At 54.0% G+C, this 23,599-nt stretch overlaps 1 protein-coding gene across 2 annotated transcripts in view; it reads left to right on the forward strand.

Moving 5' to 3' along the window:
- The window catches only part of CACNA1C (calcium voltage-gated channel subunit alpha1 C), a 475,916-nt gene that overhangs the window by 310,477 nt on the left and 141,840 nt on the right, over positions 1–23,599 (forward strand). For both annotated transcript variants that reach the window (XM_057703176.1, XM_057703175.1), the window contains exons 6-8: positions 5,384–5,542; positions 12,012–12,208; positions 21,560–21,663. In XM_057703176.1, the coding sequence (XP_057559159.1) occupies positions 5,384–5,542; positions 12,012–12,208; positions 21,560–21,663 (460 nt within the window). The remainder of the gene's footprint in view (positions 1–5,383; positions 5,543–12,011; positions 12,209–21,559; positions 21,664–23,599) is intronic.

A 23,599-nucleotide genomic window follows, 5' to 3' on the forward strand; every position in this document is an offset into this window, starting at 1 on the left:
TCGTTTATCTTTATCAAGACAGTGAGAGAATTAAATGAAATGATATGTGCAGAGCACTTAACATGGTGCCCAGCACATGCTGGGTTCTCAAGAAACAGGAGCTAGTGTTGCCATCATTCTTGTTCAGTGTGGATCATCTTGTCTCCTTTTTGCCATATTTATTTTCTTCTAATGTCATAATTTTTTTATATTTTCCCTTTGACTTCTTTCCAAGTTATATTGCTAATACAAACAATTAATTCAACATGAAGGTTGATATTTTAATTACCCTTATAGTTTGTAACGTATTAGGCAACAGAGTATCCACTATCCCTTTCCCAGGCCAAAATCCTCCTTTAGTGCTCACTGAAGCCCTTATGGGATACAGAAATGTATTAAGATGGAAAGGTTAAATTAAAAATAAATGAAAAGCTCTAATGAATAAGGATATTTTAATAAGAACATGCAAAGAAAATAATGAAGCTTGAGACAGTAGGGAGCCTTCCAGGCAAGAGCTCTTCCTCCCTCTGTCAGGCACCCTTGAGCCTCCATGTGACGAGCTTACTCCTTAACCCCAGAGAGAACTACTGCCTTCCTAGTTCTAAACCTATTTTCTTTTGAGAGCCATTAATACTGTGAGGCCATTAAAAGGGTCCATTGCTTCATCAGCCAAATGAAGCCACAAAACGTGATTTGTGAGATTTATCACACCTCCGATTTCTAGCTGGTACAAACTGGTTCTTGTAGATCAGAAGTAAGCATAGGCCAGTTGTCTCAACCTGATATTGATGGTGATGATGAGGATGTTAATGATGGTGATGATGCTGGTGATACTGGCGATGGTGATGGTGATGCTGGTGATGGTGATGGTGATGATGGTGATGATGCTGGTGATGGTGGTGGTGATGGTGATGATAGTGATGTTGGTGATGCTGGTGATGGTGATGATGGTGATGATGGTGATGCTGGTGATGATGATGCTGGTGATGGTGGTGGTGATGGTGATGATAGTGATGATGGTGATGCTGGTGATGGTGATGCTGGTGATGGTGATGATGGTGATGCTGGTGATGGTGATGCTGGTGATGGTGGTGGTGATGGTGATGATAGTGATGATGGTGGTGATGGTGATGCTGGTGATGGTGGTGATGATGGTGATGCTGGTGATGGTGATGCTGGTGATGGTGGTGATGATGGTGATGCTGGTGATGGTGATGCTGGTGATGGTGGTGGTGATGGTGATGATAGTGATGATGGTGATGCTGGTGATGGTGATGCTGGTGATGGTGGTGATGATGGTGATGCTGGTGATGGTGATGCTGGTGATGGTGGTGGTGATGGTGATGATAGTGATGGTGGTGATGATGGTGATGATGGTGATGGTGATGCTGGTGATGGTGGTGGTGATGGTGATGATAGTGATGATGGTGGTGATGGTGATGATGGTGATGGTGATGATGGTGTCCTCCTGCACAGAGGAGTTGGTGTCTCCCTCCAGCGGCAGGAAACACCCCCTGCAGAGTCCTGAAGGGGCTCTGAGACCACGGCGGTGTTGCCACATGCCTGGTGGGGCAGCTCAATGGTAACCTTCCCCGAGTCTGGCAGCCAGACTTCCTAGACGGGAGGAGGTCACCTGCATACCTGCACAAACTGCAAATGAGAGACCAATTTCTGAAACTACATTTTCCGGTGTCTTTTTCACACGAAATACCCTATCCTGTTGCCCCTGTGAGTCCACATGTATTTGTCTGGTCTCACGTCCTGATTAAGGGCCCAGAACACAGACTCACTGTGGGTGTGGCCCTCAGTGAGCTCGTGTTCACAGGGTCCCTTACCGCAGCCGCTCCACCAGGCTTGTCTGGACCCAGGGTTCCCGCAGGGACCCTGCTCACCAGCCCATCCGAGGAGAGCACTTTGGTGCAGAGATGTTGCTGTGTTTTCTGAGGTGGAACAGGAGCAGGAGGAGCTGTTTTGGGGACAGCTGTGAGCCCATCCGAGGAGACGCTGTTGAGACTCAGGCCTTGAGAGTCATTGCGGGGGGCGGAGAAAGGGGGGCTCTGACAGTGCCTTCACACCGCAGTCTGCCTGCTGCTGACCCGGGCCGGCCGTGAGGACGGTGGGCAGGGCCTTGGCGGCAGTGGGGCCCCCCTGGAAGCAGGGCAAGGCCAACCCCCCTGCCTTCCCGGCAAATGTCACAAGCATGTGCCGCTGCTTCACAGACTCCAATCGTGGAGGCTAAGAGCCAGGGGCCGGGGCCCATGGGAGGCATTTAGCACAGTCGTGAAGCCCCGACCGAGCCCCGTGCCTCCCTCACCAGCTGGGACGCCACCGTAGGCCACTCATAACCTCTCTAGAATTCGAACTTCTCCTCTGTAAATGTGGTTATGACAGTACCTACTTCCCCAGGTTGCGCCAGGGGGAATTGGGGTCACCCACCTGCCCCTGATGAGTCTTCATTACACATCGATGAGGGCTGGGGACTTCTGTGCTCTGGGGCTATCCTTTACCCACTGGCTGAATCCCCACCAAGGCTCCTCCTCCATGAGCATATTCAGTCACTGCTTGCATCCTTCTGGGGATGGGGAGCTCACTACCTATTGGAGCATCCCACTCCACCTTAGGTCTGTTTCTTGGACAGTCTTTGTTTGTGTTGAACCTAAATCTTCCTGGTTGGTCCTGACTCCATCCCTATAGTTATACTGAATTCCACCAAGTCCTCTTCCTCAAAACAGCAAGTTAAATCCTATGAAGGTCATTGACAGCCCCCTCTGTGCCTGTACCCTTTCCACTCCCTGAGTCTGCCTTTTCCCAATGACATACCTCAGTGTCTCCTGAAGATCCTTGAACAGCGTGGTTTCTGTCTTCTGAACGCAGCCTGCACAAGGAGTCCCTGCCGTGTGCAGAGGAGCACAGATGAGAGGTTGTCAGGCTGGGGCTCTGTGTCAGGCAGGGAACAGTGTCCACTGGGGGAACAGCATGTGCTGACGCGGGGAGGCCTGCTGCTGGAGAAGCTCGGGGCTTGGTTGTGGCTGGAGAGTGAGGTGTGAGCTGGCGTCAGGGGCCATTGGGCTGGATGAAGCAGGTGACAGGGTGTCAGAGGAGGACTTTCATCAGGGATGTGACACTTTCCACTTGAGCATCACAGCCACAGCATGAAGACCAGACAGCAGGGAGACTGGCTAACCAGGTGACCAACCCCAGGGACCAAAATGTCCAAAATATACCCCAAAAGGCTGTTAGGGGTTCCCTCTGGGTGGTGGGATGATGGACGAGTTCTTTCTTTTCCTCCTTCCCTGTGTTTTCTAATTTCTCTATAATAAGCGTTTTCCATCTCCTCTGTAATGAGCATGTATTATTTATATAGTAACAGGTATTTATACTTGTCTCAAACACTTCAAAGGCAAACTGGCAGGACTTGGTAATGATCGGAGGGAGGAGCCTGGAGGCCCAGGTCTGGTCTCGGTGCCCAGCGGGGGGAGGGTGCCAGCGCCCCGACAGGGATGGGAGGGACCAGAGCATCGGTCAGGTTCTGACGGCCCCCGACGGTGGACAGAAGCAGGGCTGCTTCGACTTCCTCTGGGCCTGTTCGCAGCCCGGCCTGCAGGCCCGGGAAACTCGCCGGTCTGTTTGCAGAGCTGCCTCAGCAATAAGATGGCCAGAAGAGCCCACAGTCCCCGACCTCACAAAACTCAGCCCAACGTGGGAGACGGGTATAAATGGTTGAAAGCCACTTAGTGAACATGTAATTCCAAATGCAGACTCACGTCCCAAAGCAAAGGAAGTGGGTCCAAGAAGACATGTAAGAAAGGAGACGTCTCTGGTCCAGGAGCTTGGGGAAGGGTCCCCGGAGGGGGATGCTCGGGCTGAGAGCAGAAGGATAAGTTGGAGGGAATTGTGGAAAAGCATTGCAGGCCAAGGAAACAGCACGGACAGTGGCCCCATGGCAGGAGGAAGGATGGCATGTTTGAGTCTACAAGAAACGCTGTTGGACCAGGAGTCCAGAGAGCGAGGGGCTGGGAGGGGGCGGGGTGGACCCCCATACAGAGCCTCGTAGGGCAGGAGGAGGCCTCCCCATCCTGTGACCCCTACATTCTCTGCCTTGTCACTGAACACTGAAGGCCCAGTCGTGTTCCCCTCGTGGCCGGGGCAGCCGGATCGGGGGTGTGAGCAGCACTAGGGGCGCTCACCCCCCACAGACACCCTGAAAGGCTCTGTGCAGCTCGGTTGTCAGCTTCCTCTGTGGCTCTGCACACGTCATCACAGTGTGTGTACAACCTGCTAATTAATGGAACCATTGGATCTGAAAGCATCTTGTTCTATTGGGAGGCTGCAAAGCCCTCTCATTAATTCACAGGTGAAATTATTCTAGTTTGTCTCTTCTTTGGTTTCCTGACCCCAGCTCAGCTTAACGGCTGGGGCGTGTTCTCCTAATTAGACTTGCGAACCCCACTTCTCCAGATCACGAAGCCCCAGGGACCTCCTCGGGGCCTGGAGAAGGGGTGTCCAGCCTCCACTCAGCAGTAGCGAGGGCGGTGGGCGAGGGGGGTGACACCCCCAGTGCAGGAGAGGTGGGAGGCTGTCCGTGACTGGTGGGTGCGTCAGAGACACTAAAAGTGCCCTGTGGGGGCTGACTCAGAGGTGGGGGTCCTGCCATACTGTGTCTAAGGTCGCCCCCCCCAGAGACCCTCTGCATGACTGGCCCTTATGTGAGCAGGGGAGCCTGCCCTTCCCCCACTTCTCTTCTGGGACATGGAGACAGTGCCCCCCTGTTGACGGATGGCTTTCTGGGGTCTGGGGGAGACCTAGGGGGGCTTGCCAGGAACCTCCATTTACAAATGAACATGTGCAACATCTCCTTTAAACAAGGAACATTCTGGGGTGTTTATGGTCCAGCTTATAAGTGAGGGGTCCTTCTCCTCATGAGACGGCAGCATATGCCTGCAGACCCCTGGGTCACACTGACAAGACCAGTTGTGAAAGAACGTTTTTTTGATTTACTCTTTTTTTTTTCCCCTGAAGGGATCTGGGTACTTGAAAAAGAATTTTATTGTGGTAATATATGCAAACCAAATTGTCTCATGTAACCACTTCTAAGGGCACAGTTCAGTAGCACTAAGCCAACATCACCTCCATCCGTCTCTAGGACTGTTTGCATCTTCCCCAGCTGAAATGCCCTTAGAAGGACAGCTCTACCCCTCCTGCCATTTGGAGGTGGCTCCTGGGGAGGTTTGGCCTCGGGGCCACCTGGATCCAGCTGCCCCAGGTGTCTCTCTGACCATGTAACTCGGAGCCACGGTTTCCTCACCTGAAACCGGCGTGTGAGACCCTTCACGGTGGGGCGAGCCTGGGCCGACCGCGTGAGCTCCAAGCAGCGGCGGGTGGACAGTGAGCGTTGCCGTTGCAGGTCTGCAGGTGGTTCTGAACTCCATCATCAAGGCCATGGTCCCCCTGCTGCACATCGCCCTGCTCGTGCTGTTCGTCATCATCATCTACGCCATCATCGGGCTGGAGCTCTTCATGGGGAAGATGCACAAGACCTGCTACAGCCAGGAGGGCATCCCAGGTAAGGGGGCGCCATCCTCCCACAGCCGGCGGGGAGGCCCTGCCGTCGAGCACCTGTGTTTCCACAGCCGGGAGAGGCAGAGATTGTATTTTTCTCTCGGTTCTAATTTTTGTTTTCCTTAAGATGAATCTGTTAAAATAGCTAAACGCACGCTCTGTCCGGCACTGCTAAGCACTCTTTAAACGAGGGGCTTAGCCAACGTTGAATATTTTAAGAATCAGAGCTAAGCTCTATGTCTCTGCCTGCTCGTCCTCAGTGTGGCTTGTCATCAAAGGTGCCCCGGGGGGCAAGCCCCACCCTCAGCTGGTGGGCTCTCCCGTTACAACCCTGGGTCCCTCTCAGCTTTGGGACAACCCTGGCTCCTCTGCATCAGTGTCTCTGCCTCCTGTCCAGGGGCCCCCAGTTCAGGTGGGGAAGACGGCCAGCCCCAAAACTCCTTTTCCTCTGAGAGGTGCGTCTCTACTTTGGGCGTCCGCCGGCCCATCCTCTGAGACCCTCTTTATGCATCTCTTCCATAAATCAGTGCATTTAACGAGCCGTGCTGCTCACTGAGCTTGACCGTGGAAGGACTGGAGTTTGTGCTTGACAGACGGGCAACAAACTGCTGTCTTCAGTTACTGAAATCTCAGCTGTACCTTTAAAACATTTAAACAGAAATCAGCAAGGCTTTTATACAAAGTACAAGGGTGAGTCAAAAATTATCTGCATTCTGGTTATATTAAAACTTCTATAAATACTACAGCCAGAGTGTGGATAATTTTTGATTCACCCTCGTAGTTTAACACAAAAACTTGTTTAAAAAAATACCCCCGAAAGGGGTTAGCCATGTTTAATTTATGTGACTTTTTTTCAAACAACAAGATCTTGGGGAGAAAGGGTAGCATGTGTCTGAAGCATTGAAGGGCCGTCTTTCCTCTCTGCATACGCTGCTTCTCAGTTCGCTCAGCCCAGGCAGTTAATTAAACCTGACCCCCCTGCCCTGGGGGTGGGGGGAGCATCCTTTCAAGAGGGAGTGAAATGGATTATTCACATTCAAAAACCACAGTGGATCCCCTGAGCTGTGTGATCTGGACGGATTGGCTGGGTCTTTGCATATGATCACAGTTGAAACAAAAGCCTAAAACTATAAACCTATAGTCACAGACACACACGATTGTTTTTACTTTTTTGATGGCAAGTCTAAGAGGAGACTGTTTTTTCACAGTTGAGAGAATTTCTTGGGTCATAATTATATAAAGTAAACTGTCAAATTAAACAAAAAAAAGCTCTTTTAAAATTGAAGAAATTAGGTCTTGACTTCAGCTAAAATGCTGAGATTTCCAGCCTTGCTTAAAGAAATACCCAATAATGCAACGAATAATGTTCTCCCTTTTAGTTCAAATCCTTCCTTTTGTTGGGCTCAATCTGTAGCTGCCCTGAAACAATACGTGTGTATTAACTGCATGGCTTCCTTACAGCTCATTCTAAGACCTGCTTCAGAGCGACCGTAGAGCATCTTAAGTTTATGCCATTGTATTGAAATGGTCAATGACCCGTTTGACCCAGCCTCCTCAGGCTGGCACAGGGGTGCGGGGTCCCGAAGACCCCATCATCTGGGTGATGGGCTGTGGTGTGGTTCACCTGCGCACCAAGGTGGGGGAGAGGGACGTGGGGAGAGTGCGTTGAGTAGCTCCGCCCCCACGCGTCTGTGCGCGCTGAGCTGGGAGAGCTACTCCCACACCGCCCCTGGTTTCTGCCACCCGACAGGGAAGCGGCCAGAGTGGGTCTTCCACGAACGGCAGGATCCTGGTGGGCGCTGTGCCAGCACTGCCTGGAAGCCTCTGACTTTGTGGTCAGGACTTAAGTGGCCTCGAACGGCCAGAAAATGGTGGGCGTGACGGCTCGAGTGATGGGCTCCTCTGTGTTGGACGGGGCAGCCGCAGGCCTGCCGAGACCTTCAGTGGCCTCCATGCTCTCAGGAAACAGAGCAGACCTGGCCTGGCTGAGTGGATGGCCAGTCTGGGACGACACTGCTGTCCGTCCCTGAGAGTAAACAGACCAGGAAACATACCTGAGACACTGCCTACTTCCTCCCAGAAAACGCCCAGATTATTTACATGATGGGTTTACCTCGCTGCCCCCACCACTGGGTTCAGAAGAGAATCGACCCCCATCGTGGAAACACCGTCAGCCCGGGGAGTCAGGGTGCCCAGAGGACAGACCTCGGGGACCCGCTCCCGAGAGAGGAGCCCCACCAGCCCTGCCGGGAAGGGGACCTCACTGTGCGTGGAGCCAGCCACCTGCAGGAAGGGGGCCCAGGACACTGGCTGCAGAGGCTGTTCCACCCAGCGCTCGGCACGCTGGTACTCACTGACCGCCTGCACCTGAACCTGCGTCCGACAGCCGTCCAGGACGCTCTCCTGTCATGGGGGCCTCTTCCACCCACACACTGATCAGTGCTGACAAAGAGGGACATGTGTGAGAATCCGGACACATTCAATGCAGCCATAGAATAGAGGACCCGCAGCCTTCAGTCTTTGAATCCAGTTTTGGAGAAGTTTGCATCACCTTTGGAATGGGTGTCTTTTTTAAATTTTAGACTTCGGATTGAATTCCCATATTTTTCTGCAAACGTAGATTATGCAAAAGTACTTGTGAGTCCTTGTCTTGATTTTTTCACAGAAATTTACATCAGATTACTTTTACACTTTGAGATTATTTTGTGAACTTGTAGATCTTCAGAGGCCTTGGATTTTGAGCTGTGCTTCCTATCAAACCCATACCAGAAAGCTCTGAAGCAGCGGGTGAACCATTGTCCAGCCTCCAGGCTGTCCCTTCCAGGCCCTGCAGACGTGGTCTCAGGAGAGGCGATTTCCCCCGATCCCGGAAGCATCTGCAAGGCGCCTTCCCTGTTCCTCAACAGATACATCACCATATGTCGATCCTTTTTGTTTCTGGTCGTCCCATCTGTTTGGTGGTGCTCCTAGCCAGGTCACTCTGAATAGCTCTCCCAAGCACAATAATTACCCCTGAGACTGGCAGAGAATTGGTTGGCTGAAACCCAGAAATGAAATCACTTTCAGCCTATTCACTCCTTAAAGTTGGGGCCTAAAAAAGTAATTGGCTTTGTCTTTGGTGATTTCTCCTTGGAACCCCTCACTGGCGTTCTCCCAGATTTCGTGCTCTTGTTGGTATTAACTGCGGTTCCAAAACCTCTGCTCATCTTAGCATCCATCCTTTTACCACACACTTAATTTGCACTTTCCAGGATGACCCCACCTCTCTCCACTTCTGTTTAAAACACCGAGCCCGCATGGCTTTGGTTCTTTCTCCAACTTCATATCCCCATTTCCCCTGTGGGAATTCATGGCTCTGCAGAGAATCCAACACATCTTCACATTCAAGCTAATTTCCCCTCACCCTCAAGTGCGTGTAACCAAGACCCGCTGATTTGCGTGTGCTCACATTTTTCAAGTGTTCCCTTTAGTGCTTTTTATAGATACCTATTTTTACCAGATCATTATTGCTCCTTAATTGTTCTCAAATCTTTTTTTTTTTATTGTTGTTCAAGACAGATTTAAAATAGCAGAGTGGCACTTGATCCTGTAGGCCATCTTTCTAAATGTCATCCTCTCTCTTTAATTAATGAGCTCACGTCCCCTGGATGCTGTTTTCTTTTCAACATACATTTGTAAAGCCCCCAGATATGTTTTCCTTCCTTGAGGGCACTCAGAACTCTCTTTGGCAGCCTTCGCCTTTTCCTCATTTCTGCCTGTTTTTAAGAACTGAGATGCAGGGAAAGCTATGAGATTAGCACTCACAGTGCAAAGATTAGCAGCATCTCTATTGCACTAGAAAGCAAGACCGGAGAAACACAGGTTTCCCTCTATTTTGTTCACCTTCTCTTTTGTCTCATCTTTCATCATTCCAGCACTTTTGTCACAGTGACTGAACACATCATTCTAGAAAGCGGGTTACTAAGCAGGTGAGACCTGACAGAATTTATGGTCTGTTTGGTTCTTGGGTTTCCAGTCCACTGACTCTCAATTTTCAGATGCTTGTTACCCACTTTCTTATGTGTTCCTTAGGTTTGCAATTCACTTCCTAGGTTCCATCATTTTACAGCTTCCCGTTACTTAATCTCACATCCAAATCTCCCAAGATTTCAAAATTTCAAAAGTCACAAAAAAGAACTGTGACCGGAGTTCCGTTCTGTGAATGGAGGCCTCCTGGGGGCCAGACCCCAGAGCAGGAAACAGTGGGGACATTGTCATCCCTTTTCATTCAGGGACCAGGGAGCTCCTTGGTCATCACACAGACACACAACCTGAAGCACCAGGCCTGGAACAAGCCAAGAAGCCGTACTACTCACAGTGGCCCCAGCCTGGACGCTGGCCAGCTGTCCATCAGCAGGCAAGCTGATAAACGCACAGTGACTTATACAGCCGTGGAAAGGAACAGACTTCGAAACAAAATGCTACGTGAAAGAAGATGGGCCCCAAAAGCCACCTAGCATGTGTTTCCATCCACGTGAGGTTCCTAGGCAGGCAGACTGTAGACAGACAGCAGGTGTGGCTGCCAGGGGTGGAGGGGAGCAGGGCCTCGGGAATCTGAGGCGACGGAAGCGTGTCCAAATGGGTTGTAGCGATGGCTGGACAGCTCTATAAATTTACTAAAAATAACTGAGCTGTCCGTGTTCACTGATGAATTGCACGGCATGTAAATTATATTTCAATGAAGCTGTTAAAAAGAGAGAGAAAGGAAAAAAGCCAAGAGGACACAAGACAGCATATTTCTCCAACCACACAGCTCAATCCACACCCCTAAGAGTCACCCTTAGTTAAAGATTAATATTCCTCTGCTCTCTTCCTCCCGGGAGCAAACAGCTACAATTTGAAGCCACAAACTGAGAAACAGCCCAGCAACCAGTAGTCTCCGTACAGAGTCCTCGCACCCTGATTGCTTGGGTATGCTTGAAACCAGAGAGGAAACTGGTGGCCTGGAGTCTCCAAATGAGTGATGACCAGCACATCCTCTCTGGGGGGCACATCTCCACTGAAGCCGGGGGTGATCTTTTGTTTGTTAGAACTAAGGTCCATTCTGCTTATTACTGTTTCTTTCTACAAGCACAAAACAATGTCCTTAATTTCACAAACTTCTGAGAATTCCACGCTGTTACCTCCCACAGCTGGGACCAAGACTCTCGGTATTTTACCAAAATGGAAATTCTTAGCTCAGCCAAGTCTTAGTTCAATTTACCAATGATCTCCACACAAAAACTATCTTAACTCACTAATTTCCTAGCAGCTATTCCTGGCATGTGGAATTAGCCCGAGCACAGCCTGCGGCCAAGGGAGGTGTTATGCTATTTCCTGAAGAAGCCCAGAGTACTCGATGCCTGGGGAGCATCTTCCCCGTCACCCACATCCACTCTGTCCTGATTAGACGTCAAGACAGGTCTCTCCTGCGAGGTCCTGATGCTGGAGAAAAGGACAGTCCGCAAGGTTCCACGCGACACGCACAAAATACTGCAGTGGCATTTGTGCTCAGGGGCTGGGATAAAGCTCTGTAGTGGGTACTTTTCTCACCATCAGAATTTATTTTCCTTCCTTCATCAAGAAGCCGTCTGCTGTGAAGTGACTTGCTTCCCTGGTAAAGCATCTTGTAATATGCCACGGACCCATGTGGAGTCCGAAAGTATTACGGGGCCGGATCTCTGGCCAATTATGTGAAAGAATCTTCCAATCAACTGTGCCCTCGCCCTAAACTCTGGCATTCCAGTGGAAGCGTCTATAGATACTTGACCACCAAAAAAAGAAGATGAGGGGACTTCCCTGGTGGTCCAGTGGTTAAGACGCCACCCTTCTGATGCAGCGGGCGCAGGTGCGATCCCTGGTCAGGGAAGCTTCGCATGCCACACGCTGCAGCTCCCCCCCCCCAAAAAAAATAACAGCAGCCCAAAAGTCAACTCAAAATAGATAAATAAATAAATAATTTTTAAAAATTAAAAGAAAAAGAAGATGAGGACTCGGTACCATGTTCCAGGATGTTTTACACTAAGAGAAGTTGCATCATGATTCTATTTTAATTGGCCATTTGACGGGCAGCAGCCCTCCCGCCTTTGAAATCAATGACTGATGTTTTACACTAAGAGAAGTTGCATCATGGTTCTATTTTAATTGGCCATTTGACGGGCAGCAGCCCTCCCGCCTTTGAAATCAATGACTGAGGTTAACATATAGTTTTACAATTAGTTGAAAGCACTGACTTTCTAAATTGATGGCAGCCCCAAATGAATACCTAGTTCCTTGTGTGGTTCACTTCATGTTTGGGGCATTGATGTAACCGTGTCCTGTGTTGTTGCCGCTGGGGTCGTTTGCTGTCCCACTAGCCTCGCCCATAACTTTTCTCTCTAACTTCTCTCTTCTTTCTCTGCCTGTCCCTCTCCTCCCACCCTTGGCTTCCTTCTCGTTTCCCCTGGCCATTTGAGATGTCCCAGCAGAAGACGACCCCTCCCCCTGTGCCCTGGAGACGGGCCACGGGCGGCAGTGCCAGAACGGCACAGTGTGCAGGCCAGGCTGGGATGGGCCCAAGCACGGCATCACCAACTTCGACAACTTCGCCTTCGCCATGCTGACCGTGTTCCAGTGCATCACCATGGAGGGCTGGACCGACGTCCTCTACTGGGTACGTCCTCGGGATGGGTGGGGCAGGGGTGGGGAGCCCGCAGGCTGCGCGCTTCTCCTTGACAATGTCTGCCTTCTCTGTCCTCCCCGTGACACGGTCACATACACACTAGGTTGGAACGGTCGGTGAGGTCCTTTGATTTCTTCCAGGTCTTGCCTGAGAAACAAAGCTTAAGGCTCTCACCCTGATGAGTCTCTCTGCCCACCAGTCCAAGAGAAGTGTCACCCTTTGTTTGTCCTCCGTGAGAAATGCTGGCACACAGCACAGTGGGGACACGGCGGATCCGGACACAAGGGTCCTCAGTTCCTCTTCCCTTGTGGGGCTCCTTCAGTCCCTATCCGTGTCCTGCCTCTGTCCCCAAAAGAGAGCTGGAGGGCACAGGGTGCAATTTCTAGGGCTAAAGAGAAAACTCAGGCTTGAGTCTTCTAAGAGGAAACAATTTTTATTGAATCGTGTAGCATCATGGCATGCTATCGTGTTTTTATTTGTCGTGTTAATCTTACCTCGTTATATCAGAATAGTCCATCAGACAAACGCATCGCCATCCTTTTCACTACTGACAAAACGCTCTGCTGGTTATGTGATGCTTATGCAGAAATGCCGCTTCTCAAGTGCCAGCCAATCAGCAGTAAATCTCCTTTTACCTTAAAGACGCTCTTTTTATTAGCCAGCAGCAAACACTACTTTGCCAGCGTTCGAGCTGCTGAGGTGCCAGATTTTCATGCAGGCTGCCCCAGAAGCAAACACACCATATTCGATCTGTCTCCATTCTGGCAGTCAAGTTCATTATTTATAAAAATTCCAGAAAATGTAATTATTTGTAGCATCTCCTGCTTCCACGTGAGAACTGACTTGACAGAACCCAGTGCTATGTTCCAGCGTTTGGGTGGGAAATGCTTGATGCCAGGCTTGAAAATGCCATCGCACCCAGAGTTTCGCAAATAGTCAGATGGATTTGGCTGTCCTGAAAACGGTCTAAGAGGCTGCTCGCGGAGGGAGAGGGGTGTGGACGCCTTCCCAGTGAGCCAAGCTGCTGGGCTGGGGAGAACTAGTGCCAGGAGAGATGTGGCCCTCCTTCTGGACCAGGAGGAGTCCCGGAGCTGCTCAGAGATGCTCTGCACATTCTGGGCATTGTAGCTTCTAAGTTGCTTTTCAACAAGTCAAAAGCCCTCTTCTCCCAGTTTATGGGGTAGAGTTGGCAAGCTGAGACTCAGTGTTGCCGTGAAATGTGTACCTCTCTGCGCAGAACCAGCTGAAACGTGCCCAAGTGCCTTGTACCCTGCAGAAAGTTTCGAGCGTTCCTTGCTGGAGGTGCCTGGATCCTAGGGACTCAGACACAACAACACCCAGCTCAGTGCAGGGAAGCCAACTAGACCTAAACTGAACAATGGGGGTGTCATTGGAGCCCCATAGGGTGTCCATGCTGGGACACTTTCAGAAAGTGTCACCTCTCTGTCAAATTGAGGTGGAACATTGGAACACATCTCCCAGGCTCATCCTCAGTAAGAACATGGTTTTGAATAATTTGCGAGACAAAGGGACTTGAGCTTACTCTGCCCAGGCAAATTTAATTTCGTTTAGCAAAGCGGATCAAATTCAAAAGTGACCCTAACGGGCCCTTCTGCCTTGGGTGAGTCCCTCTTGCCAGCCAAGGACAGAGACATCCTTTTGCAAACAGGCAGCGCCGAACACACAGTTGTGTGGAACTGCACTTTGGAGCCTCATCACACAAGCTTCAAACCTGCACCTCAAGTTGCCATGGAAACGCCTCCCATGGCATCCAATTGAGGGCAGGGTGGTGGTGGGTGGGTGTGGGGTTGGGGGAATAGGTATAATTTACTTGGCTGATGGCCCTGATGTATTTTTGTGATCCTCCTTCATCCCTCCCTCCCTGTCCCCCCAGCAGCCAGATGTGACCCAAGGAGGCGCTGTCACAGCGACAGCCAGAGTGGGGGTGAGAAGAGCACGTACAGCAACCCGCAATTTTCAGCAGCTGTGTTGTGCTTTCCCCACCCCCGGGGTGGGGGGGTGGTGACGAGTGCGGGCCAGGACTGGGGAGTGTCAGAGGTGGGGACAGTCCCAGGTCCACGGGACAGCCTCGCCCTGACCTTCCCAGCACCTTTCCTGAACGGCCAAGCCGTGTGTGTGTGTGCGTGTGTGTGTGCACGCGTGTGTGTGTGCACGCACATGTGTGCATACGTGCACACCTACCCACACACCCCCTGACACCGAAACGGAGTGTCCTGGTGGGTGCTCACGAGGGAAGCCCCTCCCAGCCCAAAGCGCCTGCCTGCACACTCTTCCTCTGGTGGCTTTCACCTCTCTGGCATCTCCTCCTTCCTCCTCCTTCCTCCCTCTCCCCGCCTTCCTCCCCTCGGGATGCCTTCCCCAGACCCGCAGACGCTCACACCTCTGCGTGCTTTGGTGTAAAGCACGGAGCTTTCTAAGCAGGGAGAGGCCCGCACAACCCCCACACCCCTGTCCCCAGCCATGGGACCAGACGCTGAGAGTCCGGCCCCAGCACCCGCACCTGCACATGTTCCCGGGAGGTTCCGACGCCCTGCCTGGAGCTCGAATCCCCTGGAGCCTAAGGCACTGAATCGCACGGCACTGCTTTGGTGCCACTGGTTTGAACCCATCTAGGGAGACAGTTTCCATGGACGGTGAGGAGCAGGGTCCTCCAGTCAGAGGAATGAGTTTCCCCCAAGCCCCAGGGGCCAGTCTAGAGGACGTGGGGGCGGGGCAGCCCCGACTCCAGGCGTTGCAGAGACTGGACACCACCAGCTGGTTCGAGGCCCTAGGGAGCAGACAGGCCACTGCAGAACCAAGGGGCAGCTGACTTGGGGCGGAAGGCCGGGAGCAGGCACCGGCCTCCTCCTGGGGTGGCATAGAGTCTGCTACCATTGTCTCATCCCGAGCTCGTGACTTTGTAGTTAGCGGACAGCCGGCACGAGCAAGCCTGGGCAGCCGTACTCAGACGTCGCCTCGGGTGTGAACGCCGCCTGTTGGGACGGCGCCCTGAGCAGCGCCCCCACTTCCCTTCCCTGTGGCCCGATTCTAGGAGTCTGCAGGCAACGGTGGGAGGTCGAGGGGGAGACCCGGGGATTTGGAAACCAAGCCAAAGCTGGGCCTTGGAAGTGGGATTTCCTTGGGAAATGGCTTCTTAGGCAAAGCTTCCCCACTTACTATCAGAAAGTCCACACCTCTGAAAAATAGTGGGGAGAGCAATGGCGTGAAAGGTTGGGCTGCCTTCAGGAGCAGCTCCGAGAGAAGGAAGCCCTGTCGGGCCGTCCCCCATGGGTGTCACGTCTGCTGGTCTCCTCTCTGGCGTGTTTTGTTCCACCCGGCGGCGTGCCGCTCCAGGCGGCTTTCTTGTGCATTTGGGGCTTGTGCCTCCTGAGCCGAGACAATCTGTAGGTTCTCAGACATGGATCTCTTTGGAATCTAAGCACCCCCTCCACGTGTAGCCAGGTCACGCCATCGTGCATTAGAGTCTGCTCATCGCCCCTGCTCGCGGGGACAGCAGCGCGGCCCTGACCCGGGGGGAGGACTCCCAGGGAGGGTGGCCGGCGACGGTGGTGGGGAGGGGGCAGCCGTCAGAGGGGGCTCCGAGTAGGCACCAAGTGCTTCAGGAATCTCAGTGCCTCAACAGCGGTCCATTGAGAGGACTGTCCGTCGTGACCTCTGCCCTTGATGCCCTCTGACCTGGGCCCCAAGGACACTGCGTCCTGTGCGGCACAGGAGAGCCCTCTGGCCTGGGTCCCGGGCTCGCCTCCTCCACCAACTCCCTGGTCCCCCTCTTCCTGACACCCCTTGCGTTTTCCCCAGTTAGTTTCTCCACGGCCAGCTCTTCTGCTGATTTTTAAAAATTAGAAGTTCAGCTTGAAACTAAGATGAGAAAGAATACTTCATGAGAAATCATATAAAGATGTGTGTTCTGTAGTATGTGCCTTGGTTTTGATTCAGCAGGAGACCCTGGGAACGGGAGTCTAAGGTTTTAACTTTGCACAAGTCCGTGGTCAGCTCCACACTCACACGTGTGGACCCACTGGGAAGGGATTCCTCCTAAACACACGCACGCACACACGTGCGCATGTGCGTGCACATACACACACACACACACACACACACACACACACACACACACACGGCCGGTGATCTCTGCTCTCGGTACTGCCGAAATATCCCTGGTTTATGATGAAGGTCTTTTGCATCCAAGCAAGTGGAAATCAGGTGTTTTACCCTATTTTCTCCCACTCCATCTCCACCTCTTTTCACTACAAATTTGGAAAACGAGCCTCTGAAGGCATCTTCAAGCAGAGTTGGTGGGGCTGAGTTCTACGGATGACCCAATAGTCATTCAAAGTGAAAAGCTGAGGAAGAATCCTCCAGTCACCCAGAGAGAGCACCCTGGGCTCCTTAACAGGGATGAGGTAGAGAAGGTGTTAGGGCTTCTCGGGACCCTCCGGTCCTAAACCCTGAATCTGCCCTAGTTAGAGCATGACCACTCAGCCCCCGCCTCTTTATACAGAGAATCTGTTACCTAAACAATAAACTCGTGGTTTATAAGCATATTAAGAATGGGAGTTCGCATCTCTCAAAGCTATTATTCATTTACTTATTAGGTTTTGTTTTATTCATTTCACCAGCATTAGGCAAGTCCTTATTACTCAGTAATTCAATTGAACAAACATTAAGTGAGCATTTACAGGGTTTCCAGGCCCGCGCTCAAAGAGTTTGGGTCTAATTGGAAAGATGGAGACACAGAGAAACGTGGCTTCCACGCAGGGCTCGGTGAGAGCAGGGAGAGCTTCATGGAGGAGGCGGGGTTTTGCTGCCCTTGAGCTGGGTGTGGAGCAGGAGAGAAGGAAAAGCCAGCTTTATACTAGTCTGGGGCTGGGAGAGAACCTTCTTTGGGCTCCTAACAGACCCAAGAATCATCCCGGCCGCCCCGGCGGTATCACCAAGTGCCAGAGGCCCACCAGGGACAACAGCGTCCAGGCACAGGCCTCCACGGGCCTCCACGCCACGCCCACTCCATGCGGGGCCCCGGCCGAGTCCGGGAGGAGCTGGTTTTATTGGCCTCCTTGGTGGTGGGCCTGCCGGCGTCTCCTATACCATCCGGGCCTTCCTGGTGCCACGAGCAGGGGCAGGAGGGGCAGGAGGGATTGGGTGAGACTGTCCTCCAGCCTGCTCCCCAGTGACCTGTGGATGGACCCCGTGTCCTGCAGGCAAGGTGACAAAGGTCAGGGGCTCACCCGGCCATCAGCCAGGGCACTGGCTTTCAGGGCAGAGCAGACTCTGCCCTCTGATGACAGTCCCTGCAGAGCACTGTGACTTTTACGGGCTGCACCTCCTGCCTTTGACAGCAGGTGACAGCCTCCTGCGGCCCTCAAACTGCTCAGCCTTTGGGGACCTGCGGTGCCTGTGCCCAGACCTTAGAGGCGGAAATGCCAGACGCGAAATGCCCCGGGAATCAGCTGGGGTGGAGAGAGGCCCCCAGGAGATGGGGCTGGAGCTGCTGTTCCTCCTGCGTTTTCTTTCAGGGTAAACGTGTCTGTTGCATTTGAAGGTTCGAGGCTGTGGTTCCCTCCAGGAATTAGATGTAGGGGGAGAGTAAGATGTGTGTTTCTGCAAAGGCTAGGTCACCCTGTGAGGTCCCAGCCCAGGGGCCAAGGGGCTGCAGGTGGCAGGCCCCGGCGTGCTTCTCCATGCCCCTTCCCTACAGGGGCCAGAGAAATGCCTGGCTTCAGTGCTCTGAGAAGACCTGTCCTTTTTCACCTCTAAATAAGGATGTCAGCAATCTGGGTCATTTTTAAAAATATGGCTTTATTTATTCTTCTCTTCTTAACAGCTCCACTGGGGCTGATTGAAGCCATCCATCTCCCACTACGGGCGCTGCCCTACTTCAGAGCCGCCCGCACGTGCACTGGTGCCCAGGCCACCCTGGAGCAGGGGGCCCAGGGCAAAAGGGGGTCGTGGAGGGAGGCACGAGGCCAGGGCCTGGTAGGCCCAGAGGCCCCTCTGGCTGCTCACAGGCCATGGTGGGGTGAGGGTGGGGCCAGGACCCCTGGGAGCTTGGTCACCTCTCACCCGTCCTCCCATCTCCCACTGCATACCCATGACCTCAACGTTGACCCTTGGAGAGACCCGCCCACAGCCTCAGAGGAGACCAAAGAGTTGGGTAAGGGACAGGTGGAGGCCATGCGTCCCCTGGACGAGACCCTGTCTCTTCATGGGGTGTCCCTGGGTTCTGAAGTTATCTGGGGATTGTGAGGTTACCATGAGGCTGGCTATGGGGTATCTAGGGGTCGGGAGGTTATCTAGGAGTCAAGAGGTTATCATGAGGCTGGCTTTGGGGTATCTATGGGGTCTCAAGTTGTGTAGCTCCATCATGTGAGGTCCTAGTGATGCTGGATGCCATGCCCCTCGCCTGTGGCCCAGAGGAAAGGACATCCAAACTACATAGGGGCCCCAGGAAGCCTCCGAGGCTCGTGGGTTTCTTGAATCATCAGAGGTGTGTGGCCTGGAGGACTGCATTTTCCGTGAGCTTAAATGTTCACAAAATATAGGGCATGAGGAACCAGCCAGGGGAGATCTCCCCCAAGGAGGCTGCTGAGGCGCCAGCCCTCCCTCCCTGCCCCTGTCTGTCTGGCTCTGGAGCAGGTCCAAGAGGGTGGCCTGGGGCCAGCTGGCCGTGGCCTCCCAAGGAAGGTGGGGTCTGCCCTAGGGGGGAGCCAGGTCGCTGCCCAGGACAAGCCCCTCTGTGCCTGTGATTCCCAGCCGCTCGTGGGGGAAGGCTTCCTGGGTGAGGACAGAGAAGCCAGGCCAGGTGATCAGGACTCGGCTGGTGGCGTGTGCTTGTGCCCATCCCCACCCCCACCCCCCCGAGGTCCAGCCTTCCCAGGGCTTCCTGGCCAGCCCTCCTCCCACAGCACTGGCAGGGTCTAGTCTGGGAGGAGCTATGAGGACGGGGTGTCCTGGGACCATGGACCTCCCGTCTCAGCTGTTCCCACCCTGCACAGGCACTCAGGAAATCCTTGCCCAACAAACAAGGATGCTGAGATGACGGCCACTGAGAATGAAGAAAGATCGTGTCACAATCCCCGCTGTGACCCATGACACACGCCTGGCACCACGGCCCTCCACCATCACCACGTGGCCTATGGTCGGTGGGCCCTGTGGCCCTCTGACCCCGTCACCCCCCATGTCCTCCAGGCTTGTTGTCTCCTCCTGGGAGTGAGCGTGTCTCTGGGCAGCCCTGTGCCGATTCCTTGGCAGCCTTGGCTCAGGAAGGAGGCTCCCGGTTCCTGTGATGGGGCAGCGTCTGACCCCGCAGACCTCGGTGCCCTGCCCTCCTCTCGGTTGCTGTTGCGCTGGGTGCTTCATGCTGCTGGCGCCGTTTCCAACACTTGCCAGTTCCTGGAACCCCTTCCCGGGGCAGGACCACGTGGCCTCTGGGCAGCCTTGCTGTCCCTGCCCTTCCCCCTGTTACAGTGCCCCCCCCCATGCCACCCAGTCCGGCCTCACTGCAGCCTCTCATGGCCATGCGTGACCATGCACCTGCACCCCTGCAGCTGCATTTGCCACCCGGCATCCACTCGCCTGTCCCCCTAGAGCAAGGGCCTCCCGTGGCCAGCAGGCCCGGCACAGAAAGGGCCCGTCCATCCACCCTGTAGGCGTCCCTGAGCCTTGTTCTGGGCACTTGGGGGCACAGGACACACCCAGTGCCCATTCTCATGCCGCTTGCACCCCAGCACAGAGGACAAACAACACACAGTAGTGAGCAGATCATACACTTGGAAAGTGTACGCGCTGCGTGAAAAACAGAGTGGCCGCGTGGCAGCGGGATGCTCCACAGGCTCCAGTTACGTTGGATAGAATTGTGACCCAGGAGAGTCGCATGTTGGGAGAGACTTTCCCAACCTTTTTCTTATGCGGCGCAAACCAATGACCCCGAGGCCGGGACACAGCTGTGTGCTCTGCCCTGTGGCCACATTGGTCAGGTGCCTCCACCAAGATACCTTAATCCCGTGTGAACATGAGCAGATTTGGAAAGGACACACGGGAGGCGACACTGCAAACCGGTCGGTGCTTCTCAGAGCACACGAGCCGCCCTGTGGACCTGGGTGCAGGGGATCACAGCCTCTGTCATGTTGATGCCTTGGAGGCTGGGGGCCGTGGACCAGCGGTTCTCAAACCTCAGCTCACATCGGACTCACCGCAGGGCTTGTGAGAACATGGTCACCGGGAGCCCCCAGTGTGGATGCGGGGCCCACGGTGTGTGGTTCCAAACTCGTTCCCAGGTCCCCTGGTGCGGCCAGTGCTGCTGGTCCAGGGACTTCACCTTGAGGACCACGGATGTAGCTCATTCGGGAAGCCTATGCACTTCACGAATTTTGGAAACTTGGGGGTGTTGACCTTGCACGGGGTCTCCGTGGTCCCGTGAGTTGCAGGCACAGGAGCCTTTCCCTGAGCCCAAACCTGAACGGCCGTCCTCCCTGGCCCGAGGCCTATGGTGCCGACAACGCAGCCCCGTCCACCCTAAACTCGGGGCCCGGGGTTCACCCCTTGAGGAAGATGCCTCCCCACGTGTCCCCGAAAGTTCTAACCGCCAGCTGGTCCCTCAGAGCTGAGGGTGCCGGGCGCAGTGGCCACATAAACCCAACTCAGCCACACCGTCTCATGGAAAAAACCACTTTTGAGGTGACCCAGCTTCTTAGACAAGTGAATAGAAAACATCAGAGGGCAATTTTGTTCCAGAAAATAAAAGGACAGAGAAAGCCAGACAAGGCTCCCCCTGAGGCAGAGCCCGCCCAGGTCCTTCCAGCTCAGGTCAGGGTCACGGGGCATTTGGGTCAAGCTAGTGCCGGGTGATAGTGGTCTCCTCCCACCCCAGCCTCTGCTCACAGCCTCCCTGCCTCCCTGCCTACTTGCTTTGACTCACTTCTGCTTCTGTCTCTCTAACTGTCTTCATCTTTCCAGATGCAGGACGCTATGGGCTACGAGTTACCCTGGGTGTATTTTGTCAGTCTGGTCATCTTTGGATCCTTTTTCGTTCTAAATCTGGTTCTTGGTGTGTTGAGCGGGTAAGCTGACCGTTTCTGTGTCCTTTTTACGACGCAGCTGAGCAAGGCCCCAGGGTCCGCTGTATCCGTCACCAGGCCCAGGAAAACCAGAGAAGATCTCCATTCAGCCGCACACGCTTAGCCTTGGCTGGGCAGGCCGTTTGGCCTCTGATGACCTAGAGGCCCTGGTCCCGGCACTATCTGGTCGGCGTCGGGCCCGGGACGGGCGGGGCCGTGCTCAGCTGCTCGCCGAGCCACACTGACTGTGATTCCGTTCTTCCAGGTCAATGATGCCGTGGGAAGGGACTGGCCCTGGATCTATTTTGTTACACTAATCATCATAGGGTCATTTTTTGTACTTAATTTGGTTCTCGGTGTCCTTAGCGGGTAAGCAGGACCAAGGAAAAAGGTCTTGATTTTTCCATTTATTCCACTTACTCTTTCTGCTCTTCCTGGCTTTATTCTTTCTCTGACTCTGACGAACCTGGGACACGGGCCACCCCGGGAGCCTTGAAGTGAACGTCCTCGGCCTGGCTGGGCAGAGGTCAGAGGCACAAGGACGAGCCTGCTGTTTTGGGCTGCAGCGAGAGTACCCAGGCCCACCTGCCTCCTGCTGGCCCTGCCCAGCCCAGGCTGTCCAGGTTGGCACGGTGCTTCTCTAGGAACCTTGGAAGCCGCTGAGCCCCTCTAGTGGGAAGGGCTTGGCAGAGGAGTTGGAGGGAGATTCATGGGTCATGGGCTTCCCACCTGCACAGCAGCCTGGCACACAGGTACCTGCCCCATCTTTCCAGCCGTGGTCCAGGGCAGGCTGGCAGGGAAGACTCAGGCCCCCTTGACCCAGGGGCCAGGGTGCCAGGAGGTTGAGCTAAAATGCAAGCAAACAAAACAGACAAATTCTCATTTTCTTTGGCTCTGATCACAAACTGGGCTGTCTGTCTCTATATCCTTCTCTGAAAGGACGGGCTCTCAGCTGTTTACCGCCGTTGATTACTGGAGAACAGAGGAGACAGAATACGTTTTCTTTTAATTTTGTCTGCTTTGCTCCCAGTGTGAGGCCCACCTAATTTCAGCCTTTGCTCAGACGAAGTTGAAAAGTGGCCGAGGCAGCCCGTGGCCTGGGCCCAGGGAGTCCTGGGTGGCTACTTCTACACCGCGGCCTCACAAGATGTCTCCTCGGCCCACTTTCTTCTTCCCAAGCCCACACCAGCCACCCAAGGCCATCGCCTGAAGGCTCCCGGGGACACTCTCTGCCTTCGCCACATGGGGGAGGGGCAGCTGCTTTGTAGCCTTTCCTCCATCTCTGGGGACGTGGATGTCGGGGAGAGCTGGGCAAGGGAGGAGGACTTTCCACCCCCTCCTGCTGCAGCCCACGGCCTTGCAGGAGCGTCGGGGTCAGTCCTGGAAGTGGGGAAGGGACAGAATCCACCTGCATCCTCACCCCTCCCCACAGGGGTGCTGTCAGAGGCTCCATCACACCGGGTCTTTGCTGCGAGTGGCCACACAGGGACTAGCACCTTCCATCAGGGTGACAGTGACACGCAGGACAGCAGGTGCCCTGGTCAGCTGCCTGGAGGGTGGAAAGTTTTCCATTTTTGTGTCCAGCACAAGAAAATGCCCTGTTTGTAGGGAGTCGTCAGGGAAAGCTTTGAAAAAGTCAACCTCATCACCTACTCAAGGCAGACATTTGGGTGCTCCGGCTCTGCCTTTGCTGGAGACAGAAGGTTTTTAAACCTCACTCACCCATCTGACAAAACGGAGATAATAATCCCAGCTCCTCGGTGGCTGGGATGATACGTCAAATCCTCAGCACATAGCAACGCTGTCCTTCCCGGGATTGTGTTCACTGGGCAGCTGTCAGAACTGGGATTACAGGGCAGAGTCGTCACAAATTAGAACTGCTCCACCTTCCGCTTCCAGAAATGAGAGCGGGAGCCCAAGGTGCCCCGTAGCTTGCCGGGGGTCCCCTCGCTGGTCAGTGTCAGGACGAGGTACAGCCCAGCCCAGTGCCCATCTTCCCACCAGTGCCCTGTAGACGAACGCTGAACCAGCTGGACCTGTAATACATCAGGGTTCTGAACCTTGAGAAGGGTGGTTCCGCGTTCTCCCCCCAGAGATGAGGGGCAAGTCTGAGCGGTGAAGACCCACCCCCAGCAGTCTGAGGAGGAGGCTGAGGCCTCGACCACGAAGGCCCCCCAGAGCAGAGGGTCTGCCTGGTCGTCCTCGGCCCCCCAGAGGCCCGCTCCTCCCGGGGTGAGGGGGGTCAAAGCGGAGTCAGATGGCGGCAGTGCTGGGGGCGGGCAGCGCGGTCTTGAAGGCCGGGTCT

Source organism: Hippopotamus amphibius, chromosome 12 (genome assembly GCF_030028045.1).
Source record: "Hippopotamus amphibius kiboko isolate mHipAmp2 chromosome 12, mHipAmp2.hap2, whole genome shotgun sequence".
Taxonomy (NCBI): Eukaryota; Metazoa; Chordata; class Mammalia; order Artiodactyla; family Hippopotamidae; genus Hippopotamus; species Hippopotamus amphibius.